The sequence below is a fragment of the Delphinapterus leucas genome, chromosome 7 (assembly GCF_059928025.1).
Source record: "Delphinapterus leucas isolate spDelLeu-1000000601 "Yukka" chromosome 7, BTC_Dleu_Yukka2, whole genome shotgun sequence".
NCBI classification, from domain to species: domain Eukaryota; kingdom Metazoa; phylum Chordata; class Mammalia; order Artiodactyla; family Monodontidae; genus Delphinapterus; species Delphinapterus leucas.
Window position 1 is genome coordinate 71464527 of NC_143135.1, and position 13516 is coordinate 71478042.

General features: G+C 39.5%; 1 protein-coding gene across 1 annotated transcript in view; it reads right to left on the reverse strand.

Moving 5' to 3' along the window:
* Positions 1-1631: 1631 nt before the first annotated feature.
* The window catches only part of MAML2 (mastermind like transcriptional coactivator 2), a 360942-nt gene continuing 349057 nt past the window's right edge, over positions 1632-13516 (reverse strand). Inside the window, exons 4-5 of the mRNA XM_022562095.3 lie at positions 10824-10935; positions 1632-5463 (exon numbers count right to left, since the gene is read on the reverse strand). Of these exons, the coding sequence (XP_022417803.1) occupies positions 4445-5463; positions 10824-10935 (1131 nt within the window). The 3' untranslated portion in view covers positions 1632-4444. The remainder of the gene's footprint in view (positions 5464-10823; positions 10936-13516) is intronic.

A 13516-nucleotide genomic window follows, 5' to 3' on the forward strand; every position in this document is an offset into this window, starting at 1 on the left:
TCCTTCCCTTTTCCTGAAAGAATTCTAAGTATTGTAAAAAGTTTCTATATATTTATGCAAAGCCTGGAGCTAATGATGATTCAATTTGGTAAAAAGCAAACTTAAAATGCTATTTATGTAAACAAACAAAAGCCCCCTTTTAATATTATTGCATACAGGTCAGGGACAACAGCATTTACTTTTAAAAATCTAAGGTCAATATGTTTCTTAATTCTCATGGTGTAATGCTTTAATAATGTTTTTATTGCCAGTGAAGTTAACAGTAGGGCAGTACCTGCACTTTGTCTGTTATAGGAATTTAGGAAATGTATTTAAAAGACGTTACACTGCCATTTACAACTCACGAAAATTTATTATATACCCAACGGAGTATGCTACTCAAAGTATGGGATTTCTTCTCCCTGTTAGGCAAATATTTTCTTTATGAAATTCTATGATTTCACAAGAAGATGACCATTTAATATCACATCCCAGCTTTTGATCTTCAGAACCTGGACTTGTATGTAGTCAGTGGGCACCTACATCTACATTGCCTTTCTATTAGTCCACAGACTAGTTCTGGCTTACTTTTGATGAAATCTCATTTTCATACGATTTAATTTTCAAGCAGAGGGGTGCTTTGCTAAATAAAGTTGATTGGCAATCTGAAAATTTTCAGAAGGTTGATTGAACACTGATTTCTATTTTAAAAATGATGCTTTGAGTCTCTTTGGTTAACTTTCCACTTAGCTTTGGAAAATTTTTTTGGAAAAATAATCAATCACAGAGTTTTAGAGTTGGGAAGAAATGTACAGCTATCTCAGCCCCAAGCCCTCATTTTTGAGTGAGGAAATACAGTCACAGAGATATAAAATGGAAATAGCAGATACAACGTTTAAGAATTTGTACTGCCTTTGCAAACACAGAGGAGGAAGAAGCTGAGCCTCTCTCTCTTTTGCGCTCATGTCTACCCTCTCATTTACTCTCAAGGATCCTTCCGTGGGTACATACTAGGATTGACTGGATAATTTTAGAATTCGCATTTCTTTCTCTTAATTTGTATGCCTTTTATTTATTTTTATTGACGTTGATTTTGTTTACAACCTTCCAGAGTCATTGGTCAGGCACTACATAAAATATAAATTTTATTATTGCTCCATTAATAGTGCTAATAAAAAGGGTAATGTCACCCATCTCTTTTGGCAGAGGGGGAAGGGACAATGGAACCCCAGCAACATATTTCAACAGTGGAGCAAGAAAATTTGATAGAATGGTTTCCCTTGCCTCCTACAAAGGCCCATCTTTCTCTCAACCTCCTTGACTCCCAAGAAGGACTGTGTAAATATGCTCAGTGAGGCTGTGTTTACCTGGCCCTGTGTTCACTCAGCCTGGTCTGCCCAAATGCCACACAGCAGGCCAGGCAAAGGTCCGCCGTGCCTGAGAATTAGGCTGTGTTTCTCCAGTATTTAGTAGTTGCTGTGCATATGGGATCTTAATACAAACTTTCTAAGTGAAGTAAAGAATATTGAAATGAGTCACATCAGCATTTCACTAGTATTAGAAGCTTCCCAGAGAATAAATTTGCCCATCAGAACTTTCTGTGATAGAGCAACAATATTGTTGGTGACTGAAAGCATGATTTCATACAAGAGAACCACTTCTGAATTTTTTAAACTATTTTTTTAACACATGAAATTACACGCGATACAAAATACTTGTCTTACAAGTTCAAATCTTTACAGTTATGGGTACAGTTACAGTAATGCAAGTAATATTAGTGCATTCACTTAGAGCAGAGTTATTTGTCTTCATTGGGCTTAACACAAAGCCAAGAATGAATTATTTGCTTAAATGACTTCCTAGTCTTTGAATTAAAAAAAAAAAAAAGAAAATTACTTCTATCTCGTGTATAATGTGTCAGAATGATAAACAATGCCAACAGTTAAGTAGTCTGGTATTTCTGTAAAAGGGAGATTGTATTCCATAGCTTTTAAGTTGTAAATCCTTAAGTTTTGGTTGCATATGTCTATCAAATCGTCATTATCTCAGCTTTCAGGAAAATTACATCATCTTTGGTAATAGGCTGCCAACAAACAGAAACTATAGACTACACCATTTTTTCCAAAGAATCCTGTATTTTAATGAATAGCTGAATAAATAGACATTAATTATGAAATTCACATTAAGATAGAAGAAAATCCAAACATTTTGATTGCTTTATCTCTTAAATTTGATAGCTACTACAAAACATACTATTTATGTTAGGGTAAAAATAAGCTGAATCACAGGAGTATAACTGGGATGTGCTGGCAGATATATACAGTAACATGGAGGAGCCATAAAATAAAAGTGTTTATATGTACATAACTTTTTCCTTACTTTTTTGCATGGAGAAACACTGTTTTATAAAATGGGAAAACACACAGTAGACCACATGCAACAAGGACCAATACAATGTGCACAGCAGAATAATCAAACAAGACACAACTATGGGTTTAAAAAAGAATTTGGGAGCAGGAAAAAAAAAAAAAAGGAAAGTTGAAACCTGGAATGCTTTCTTATTGAGGTTTCAGAATATAAATTTGTCTAACAAGCCTCTTGATAGTTTTCAAAAGTTCCCACTTGACCACCTAGGGTTGAAGTGTAAGAGCTAAAAATAAACCATCATATGATACAAAACTTTGTATATTAGCATACAAAAGGTAACAATTTACTTTTTGTATAAAATATAACCTTTTGATAGTATATTTATTTCACATATGTATAAATATAACCCAAAGAATATGCTTTAAGTATTTCTACCAAAATATTCTTTACAAAAGTTTACAAAACAAGTAATTTATTTATATTTACAACCTAGCACAGAAAAGATTCCGGGCCAGTGATGTTGGTATTGTGTAAAAGAGAGTGCTTCTAGACATTTTAAAGATTGCAAGAGGGCTTTGCAGAACTTTCAAAATGTGTTCTTTTTAGAAAGGTATTTAAAGAGTTATTAAATGATTTCAGTTAAATATCACTTGATAATTGAATACAAGAGTGTATAACTAAAATAGCTGAAGGTAACCTATGTTCCTCTGTAATGAGGAAAATGGTAGAGATATTTTGCATACATCCCAAATCAGCACACATCTTTGCCATTTTGCAGCTGATCTGTTACACAACTCAATAGGAACTCTTTCTTTGATACAGTGCTCAGCCCTGAGGGAGAAAACCTGGATATGAAGGGCCCATCTAGCATGGGGCAATGATTCATCACATCAGGGACAGAAGAATGAGTAGACTGCTATTAATAGATCACATTCTATTTAGCTGTTCACCCAAATAATGTGTCCAAATAAGGCCAGATTATTTTTTGTCTCAATTATGCTTTCCTTCAAACCCTATGAAACAGATTTGTACACACCGGTACCCACCATCCCTGGTCCTGACCTTTTGCTTCTTATCTTCAACCAAAACATGATACCTTCTACTGTCAGCTTTGGTCTCCAAACTTCCTTTTCTTACAAATCAGTCTCTGGTCATCAAAATAAGCAGAGAGGGCCAGGCTCAATTTCACTCAGCTTGGGGACTAACCAGCAGTCATCGTCACAGTAAGCAACACCCCAAGTTATTTGTGGTCAAATACATCTCCTTTATAGCAATGCCCAATGTGGTGTTTTCCCTTTTAAGTAGTGAAATCTGATGCAGACACATGTGCACTAACATTTCAGTATGATTAGGATAGGTCACGACTGAATCTAAGATTCAGAAACTGGATTTGGAAATTGGTTGTGGAAAAAAGTTGGCCATCTCTGCGTTCTTGTTTCATCACTAGACACAGCATCTTGAAGTACAGGATATGTGGGAAAACTGAAAAAGTGAGGGGATGAATCTGGGGAAAAAATTCTATAGTCCACTGGGTGTTCTCTATGTTCTCCAGTTTTCGTTTACTTAGGACACTGTTTGGTTACTCCAAACAAATCTGTAACATTTCAATCTACCCTGGAAGTTTTAGGAAACCTAAATGAAAAGACAGAGTGGAGGGATTAAACCACACTTCATATCTGTTAGAGAAAATTAAGGAATTCGTTGCTTGTTGCTTGGAACTAGTACCTCCGCGTGACGTGGGGTTTAAACAAGCCAGAAGTTCTATTACTTTTCTTTCAGGGAGAAAAGGAGCTTGGGAAGCCTATTTTACACAACTAATTACACATCAACATCACAGTTCTGTTTGGATAAACTGGATACTGTGTCCTGGGGTGTAGACAGGGAAAAAGTGATCCCAATGTTTTACTTCCAGGTTTGAGATTTAAAACAAGCATTTGGACCAAAATGTTCACCGCTACAGTTACTTTCTGCTTTCCATTTTTAAGCCAAGGTATCTTCATAGAGTCCAACTAAAAGTCAACAGTTTGGCCTTTACAGAGTCCTTGTAAAATACTGCCTTTTAGTGCTTGGAGTTTGTGAATTGTCTCCCTTTTCTTCTTTAGGAGTTGTTCCCCAAGATTTCGTCAAGGTTGATGTCTTTCATCCAGTCATCATTACCAGGCTCTGTCTTCAATAAAGAATCAATGAAATCAGCATCACTGTTTAGGGCAGGGCCCATGTTATCAGTCTGTTGGTTGAGAAAGTCAAAAGCTAAGTCATTGCCATGGTCAGTTCCTTGAAAAGCCCTGGAACTTTGGTTGGGTGAAGGAAAACTGCCGGCTGTCAGGGATGATGGCTGGCTTATGCTTGTCCTCGACTGACTCAACCCTGTTCCTGACTGGCTCAAATTAGGCAAAATCTGTGTGCTTAGCTGATTGGGTCTGAGATTCAGACTTCTGAGTGGACCCATGTTTTGTCCATTTAACGTCTGGCTCATTTGGTTCATGGGTCTAATTTGCACTGCTGGTGTTAACTGATTAGGGGGAGCCACTGCTCTCTGGGAAAATTGCTGGCTACCTACCGCCTGTTGCAATGAATGGTTTGGAGTATAGGCTGTAGGTGTGCCTGGGGGGAAGCGGACTCCTGTAGATTTCAGCGCTTCCTGCTGTTTGGTTGTTGCTTCTTGAGAGGCCCAGTTTGGTGCTGTTGTGCTGGATGTGATCATTACATTCGACGTTCTCTGTGCTGGCATGCTTGCCATACTATGGGTTAAATTTGGTCTTAATTGTTGCGAATTGCCAACAGATCCAGCTCCAAAAGTGGCCACATTATTATTATTATTACTGGGCCCTAAAGTGGGTGGCCGGGGCATCAGAGGGTTGTTTTGATTTGCTATCAGTTGGTTTGGGTTTCTGTGTTGGGTCAACTGATTCATTCCTGAAGTGACACTGTATGTTCCAGGTTGATTGCAAGGCAGATTCCCATACATCCCTATGTTCTGAACTGCTGTGGATAAGGATGGCATTCTTGTCCCATGAGAAGTAGACATGAGGCTGGAATTTGGAGTTAAAATGGTGTGTGTTGAAACTGGGTTTGCCAAAGCCTGGTTAGAGTTTAAACTCACTGTTGATGAGCCACCTGAGAAAAAGAAGATAATTATATTAGTTCATAACAGTAGGTTATCTCTTCTCTTATGGCGTATCAGCTCTGAGACTGCCTTTGGGTGTAAGAACAAATAAAGAGAAATAATCATCATAGCATATTATATAAAAGGAATAAGACAGCTTTTGGGGGGAAGTATCACCCTAAGTTACCCCTTGGTCAAGAGTTTACACATTATAGAAAGAAGACTGAAATAGAATGGTTCTATTTTTTAGGCTTTATTCTTCTGGAATCATTGAGGGGAAGTGATAGTCAATCTTCCATTTTGAATTAGCTTTACTCTGTTTCAAGACCAAAGACTACAACTTTGATTATCCAGCTGTCATGAAGTCCATGCTACTGGTCACCCCTGGGTCCAAATTAGAACATGTGGATGCACCCTATACATGGCTACTAGATTAACGGTCCACATCTATGGCCTTGAAAATCATGTCCAATTTTCATCTGCATCCGCACTCAAGAAGCTGCCATAAGACAGGTAAATTCCCATCTCTTCAAACATCTGGAATTCAATGTAATCCATGCTCCAGTGATTATTTCCATACAGAAAGCACTCTGCTCTAGGAGGATTAGTTATTATCGCACTGTTATCCACACATCATGAACTACTTTCCCTCACGCCATGTCCTTCTCACATGATGCCCTTCTTACCTCACCAAGCCCTATCTTTTCTTCAAAGGCTCAGGCCAAGGTCCAAGTTCCTTCATTCAGCTTTCCCTGATATTCCAGCCTCCTCTCTCAAGCTGCATTTGCTCTTTCAAGTTTTCATTTAGCATTTAGCTTCTGTATTGGGAAATACATGGAGCCTCAAAGTGCCAGCTAGTTATGTCGATACCTGTAAATAAGTGATTGAACGTGGGACCACTCAATCACAGTCTGCTGAATGAGGTTCCACCTATCGGTTAGTGATTAACTGACACATTGAAATCTTCCTGGCTTGAGGAGGTTACAATCATCATGGCAAGACATCTTGAGAGGCAAAAATGGAATGCCAGAAAGATAAATAAAAGTGCCTGCTGGATGATAAGTTCCATGAGAGAAAGAATTTTTGCCTGTTTTTTTCACTGTCATATTCTCCAAGTTCAGTGGATGGTGCAAAGTAGGTATTCAATTGATATTTATTGAATGAATGAATGAATGAACGAGTGAATGAGAGATTGAGGCAAAGATATAACTTGGAGAAAGATACTCTTTTAAAGTACTCTCCCAGCAGAGAGGCAGGGAGGCCCAGAGAATCAGAGATACTGAGAAACAGAGAGCTAGACACACATATGAGTATCAGAATGGCAGTATGTGAAGAGAGCATGGTTGCAGTTATAACCCTAGCATATCCCCTACTGCTTGAGGATAGCTAGCGTGGTACACACCTTGAAAGACTGAAGGCCTTGCTATTTGTTTTAAAATATGTCCCCACTAAGCTTCATCCCCCTTGAAAGCAGAAACAGTCTCTTTATCTCCTTGTATCTCCAGGTTTAGCACAAGGCCCTGACTGTGTAGGGCAGTGTTGGATGAAGAGGGATCAGAGTCAGATAGGAGAGACTTGGACAATAACTCAGAGAGCACAGGCTGCTAATGAGATTAAGCAATATCAAGCTTGGTATCTGAAGGTTTCATGAGAAGAGAATTTCCATTATGGAAATGCTATGGAAAAAATTTCGAGGCTTTAAAAATCACTCCCTCTAGGGACTTCCCTGGTGGCACAGTGGTTAAGAATCCGCCTGCCAGTGCAGAGGGCTGGAATCTACCTGGTCCGGGAAGATCCCACATGTCACGGAGCAACTAAGCCCGTGCACCACAGCGACTGAGTCTGCGCTCTAGAGCCCACGAGCCACAACTATTGAGCCTGCGTGCCACAAATACTGAAGCCTGCATGCCTACAGCCCATGCTCTGCAACAGGAGAAGCCACCGCAATGAGAAGCCTGCGTACCGCAACAAAGAGTAGCCCCCCTTGCCGCAACTAGAGAAAGCCCATGCGCAGCAACGAAGACCCAACGCAGCCAAAAATAAAAATAAATAAATTTATAAAAAAAAAAATCACTCCCTCTAGGTGCCCCCTATTTTAACAATATGCCCTGAGAAGGTTTATGAGGAGAGCTGTATTTTTAAACAACTAGAATAGGGAGAATTTCCATAAAGATAAAAAAATATTAATCACAGTTAATATTTAGAAGCTCTTAATATGTGGTGGAAATTGTTCTAGGTGTTTTTCATACATCATTTTAATTTATTTTTTATTTTATTTATTGTTTTGCTGTACGCGGGCCTCTCACCGTTGTGGCCTCTCCCGTTGCGGAGCAGAGGCTCCAGACGCGCAGGCTCAGTGGCCATGGCTCATGGGCCCAGCCGCTCCACGGCATGTGGGATCCTCCCGGACCGGGGCACGAACCCGTGTCCCCTGCATCGGCAGGCGGACTCTCAACCACTGTGCCACCAGGGAAGCCCCATACATCATTTTTAATATTAACATCTGGGCAAGGTGATTATTATAGTACTGAGATTGAAATAAAAAATGATAAAAGAGTTTGTGTTGTGCTTGTTTATTTCATTCTCAGAAGGCACGTGAATTACAGTGCTCTAGAGTGGTGATTCTTACCCATCTGGGGGTTAGCAGCTGGTTGCTAAGGTCACCTCCCTCAGGAAAATGCCCATATGCACTATGGAAGAGACTTCTAGGTCCCTCCCAAATACCCAACCTCCCTGTCTTCTTTAGAAACAGAGCCTTGATTTTGCAGCAATGTGCCCAGCTGAAAAACCACATTTGCCAAACATCCTTGCTGATGGGGGGTCCATATGAATAAATTCTGGCTAAAGGCAGAAGTTACTAGGTGATGGACTTCCCTGGTGGCACAGTGGTTAAGAATCCACCTGCCAAGGCAGGGGACACGGGTTCGATCCCTGGTCCGGGAAGATCCCACATGTTGCGGAGCAACTAAGCCAGTGTGCCACAACTACTGAGCCTATGCTCTAGAGCCCACAGGCCACAATTACTGAGTCCACGTGCTGCAACTACTGAAGCCCGTGTGCCTAGAGCCCGTGCTCTGCAACAGGAGAAGCCACCGCAAGGAGAAGCCTGTGCACCACAACGAAGAGTAGCCCCTGCTCACCACAACTAGAGAAAGTCTGTGTGCAGCAACGAAGCCCCAATGCAGCCAAAATTAACAAATAAATTAATTAATTAAAATAAAAGAAGTTACTAGATGAGTGTCCAAAAAAACCTACTTTAAAAAGGGAATCTGACTCATTTGGGAGGCCATTTTACCTTTTCCCATCTTTCACCTTTCTATCTGGAGTATGGATATGAAGACTGGTGATGTGGTGGCCACAAGGCAACCTTAGGATGGAAGCTATATGCTCAAGAAGGTGGGGTAGAAAGACAAAAGAAGCCTGGATCCCTGATAACATGGTAGAGCCGCCAAACCAGCCTTAGACTTCTATCCTTGGGAATCTTTTATATGAATGGGAAAAGAAAAGCACAAACATTCACCTTGAATTTGATATAATATTTCAGACGGCTCTTAGCTTCCCCCAAAGCCACTGATAGGCCATGATATAAGAAACCATGTTCCAAATAATACCCATATTGTCTTTCAACCTCCTTGAGGACAGACTCAGAGAATCCTGCTTTTGCCCTGAAGCAAAGCAATCTTAGAGAGTGGAATATATATATCCCGTTCCTAATTTTAGTGGAAAGAGGCAATCTGGTGCATTTGAAAGTGTTTAAATAAATGAGAACAACATATTGATTACTACACTTAACAGGACCAGAAAATATTAATAAACAGAAATATTCACAGCCCCTCCTTCTTTAGAGAATCTCCTTTATGGCCTTAAGCAGAGAGAACTTAGGAAAATAGAGGACAAGCTTAGTTTACATGACAAACCGCAGAGAGTTCTGGGCAGAAAGGCTCAAACAGATGCTGACTAGGGGAAGGCAGGGGTAGCAAAGGTTATGTTTAAAAGAGGTTCTTTTGGAGTTCAGAGAGTGGAAGGGAGGGATTTTAGGGGTAGTGTCTGCCACCTATGCTATATTGATACCCATTAAGAAGTTTTGCTTTATTTTGGGGGGTTTTTTTTGTTTGTTTTTTTTAACATCTTTATTGGAGTATAATTGCTTTACAATGGTGTGTTAGTTTCTGCCTTATAACAAAGTGAATCAGCTATACGTATACATAGATCCCCACATCCCCTCCCTCTTGCGTCTCCCTCGCTCCCTCCATATCCCACCCCTCTAGGTGTTCACAAAGCACTGAGCTGATCTCCCTGTGCTATGTGGCTGCTTCCCACTAGCTACCTATTTTACATTTGGTAGTGTATATATGCCAATGCCACTCTCTCACTTCGTCCCAGTTTACCCTTCCCCCTCCCCCATGTCCTCAAGTTTTTGACCCACCTCCTAGAGAAATGGAAATAAAACAAAAATAAACAAATGGGACCTAATGAAACTTCAAAGCTTTTGCACAGGAAGGGAAACCATAAACAAGACGAAAAGACAACCCTCATAATGGGAGAAAATATTTGCAAATGAAGCAACTGACAAAGGATTAATCTCCAAAATATACAAGCAGCTCATGCAGCTCAATATCAAAAAACAAACAACGCAATCCAAAAATGGGTAGAAGACCTAAATAGACATTTCTCCAAAGAAGATATACGGATTGCAAACAAATACATGAAAGGATGCTCAACATCACTAATCATTATAGAAATGCAAATCAATGATACAATGAGGTATCACCTCACACAGGTCAGAATGGCTATCATCAAAAAATCTACAAACAATAAATGCTGGAGAGGGTGTGGAGAAAAGGGAACCCTCTTGCTTTATATTTTAAATGCAATCCACTTTTGGTATTTTTGAGAGACTTCCTAAAGACTTAATTTGCTTTTCAATTATTTTTTGGTGATAGGGCTATTTGTCTTAGGGAGATGAGCCCAAAGGTGGAGATGAAAAGATTGGGCACTACGTAAGTTACAGATGTGACTATGAGGGAGAAATGTCTGCTTACCTTACACTATCTGGGTCAAGATATGCTGTTGGGAGGAGAATGGTTGAACCTAGCAGTTAGAAAATATTTATGCTTTTTTGACTCTCACAGGTAGTCCTGAGAGCAGTGAAATTTGTGAATAAGGAACAAAGATAAGCAAGAAAAACTGATGAGCAGGCTAAAATAAATTCCAGTTTGGTCTTGATCTGAAAGTTAAATGGGAGCTCGAGAAGGAGTCTAAGAAAGATGTTACACTTAAATATGAGATGGGGGAAGGAGGAAATACTAACAACTGAACAGTTTTCTTCTTTGCACAGTTATGATTTTTATTAATTTTTAAGAACACTTACCAGAATACTGAGCTGTTGGCTGCATGTTGCCCACATTTCTTCTTTGGTCTTTATAATCTGGGGGTGGCCTTGTCAAATGTCTGTTTATCTGATCTTGTGGAGCGATTTTCTCCTTGAAAACACAAATGAAAACATATTAAACTGCATTGTTACTTTCTCAGTTGTAAAAATGTATAGATTCAAAAAAGTAAGAATACAAGAAAAATTTTGCAGTCATAGTTGCGAATCATGGATCTTACTTAGTTTTTATTCATGATTTGCAGTCATAGTGGTGAATCCTGGACCTTATTTAGAGACAAAATTTTTCAATTTCAATTTCCTGCATGAAAGTGTAATTTCTACCTCTCCTTAACATTCAACATGTGTTTTGGGTCTTGTAACTACTCTCATTTTCCTTATTTTGCAATTAGCTTTCAGCGAGGACAAAATTTCTATAAATTCTGAGATGAGGATTTCTAGCTTTGTTTTGTAGCACACCTGATATACTTTGGTACCTATATATGATTTTGGTCCTACCAAGTGTGTAAGGTGTAGGAATAAGATTGCCAGATAAAGTGCAGGACACTCAGGCATTCTATGTTTTTATTTGCTAAATCTGGCAACCTGAGATTGGAGGAGATAACCTATCAGATACTGATATAGGCATTCTGTGCATATTACCTATTTTTTTCCCCCTCATAAACAACCATCGAAAGTAAGTATGGTTATTCCCATCTAAAAGATAAGGAAATGGAAGCTTCCTTAGGTTAAGTAACTTGCCCAAGATCACACAGTGGTAGAACCAAAACCAAATCCTGAGTCAAAAACTTAGGCTTTCCGGCCACGCAATGCAAGGGCCTCTTGCAGCTTCGTTTCTCTGTGCCCCATTCTCAGAGCCTGGAAATTTCCCAGTCTCCCTTCTTTTCTTCCTTCTGGAATCAGCCACCTTTAGATCTTTAGAGTAGGTGAGTTTGGGGGCTAACAGAGGAAACAGGGGCATTCTTTTTATAGTGTCAGTGGCCTCAGCCAAAGACCACCAGGAATGTAGAGGGAAGAACAAATTTGACTCCATATTAGATCTGGCCCTTTTCCTGTGCTTACTCCTGCTGGCTCTGCACCTTTTATAAAAGAATGTTGCCTACAGCCTGAAATATACAGGATAGCCTATTCTCAGGGCTCTGACCTTTAAGAGTCCATTCATATAGAGATAGAAAGTTACAGAACAGAGAATAACATTTGTCTTATTGGAGGTTTAGGGGAACATCTGACTTGACCTACAATGGATAGCTGCAAAAACAAAGGATTCCGACGCCAAGAAGTTTACAACAACTAACAACGCCCCTCCCTCACCTTCCTTTAAAAATCCTTTGCTGAAACCCTTCAAGGAGTTTGGGGTTTTTTGGGCACGAGCCACCCATCTCTTTCCAGTAAACCTTTCTCTGGACCTGCAATAAACCTTTCTCTGCTCCAGACTCTGACGTTTGGGTTTGTTTGGCCTCGCTGTGTGTAGGGCACATGAATTTGCGTTCAGGAACAGGAACATACCTGTTGGGTTTATCACTCACTGGAGCGAGGAAGAAGGCACATCACGGGGGACCATAGGGTGTCTCAGCAGGAGCGTATTAGAAAGAACCTATTATAGGATTTGGGCTTTGACTGGGTGATTTAGGGAGGGTCTAAGGAAGCGAGGATTTGTTCTAGGTTGTAAGCTGTCAGAAAGTGAGGTTGATTCTATGACTGAGTAAAGAACTATTTGTCACTCATTTAGCAAAAGAGGGGAATTTTTCCTATTTTGTGAGTTGCACAGTGACCTTGTTTATGTCTGTTTTTAGACAAAATTATGAAGTGGCCTTCTTTTGTCTCATTTTATCATGGTCTCAGAGCAATCCTGTCTGAGCTTAGCGTTCTGTAAAATTGTTTACGTCCGACAGAGAACAAAATAGCCTGGCTGTAAGTGTGGTATCAGTTCTGGACATCAGGAGATTCCTTTTTTGTTTCTCAGTATGGATCAGGAAGTTTTTAGAATGGCTTCACTGAAACTTTGCATGAACCCCAAAGCAACCCCCTTTTTCGAAGATAAAAATAATTGGCATAGGTATACAGAGAACAATATAATTATAGAAAAGTCAATAAATAGAAAAGAAAACCTTGTAACAGATGGGTTAATTAGATGGAAGCCAAATGTGGGCTGCCCAATTTAGAACCCACTTAAACCATGTATTTCTCAGTTTCCCAACAAATTCCAAACCTTCTAAGTAGAATAAATCTACTATAAAGGAAAAAAAGTGGCTTTAAAACAACAACAAACCAAATTCAAATTCTTGTTTCTAAGGAAAATGACTTGAAAGACTCACAGGGATTTGGGGGCATCAAGTAATTCATATAAAACACAATTTTGATGAGCTAAGTGTAAATGAATCAGAAGCATATGGATTACATTTCTTTTAAATATGGGTTTACAAATTAAGGGAAGAAGTGGTTGGTGAAACTCTTTCTGGTTTTGCCCAAACCCTAAATGTTTAAGAAACAGCTTGAGATGTTCCATGAACCCAAATGTGGCAATATGCAACCATTCCTGCTGTAAACTATTGTGCAAGCTGACAGTTTTGATTTTTATGCCAACATGGGACTTTCTGAAATCTTCTCTTTTTCAAAAGCATCTATCATATTTTCTTATGCAATGAGGTGTTTCTGTTGTTTCTATTGTAGAAAAC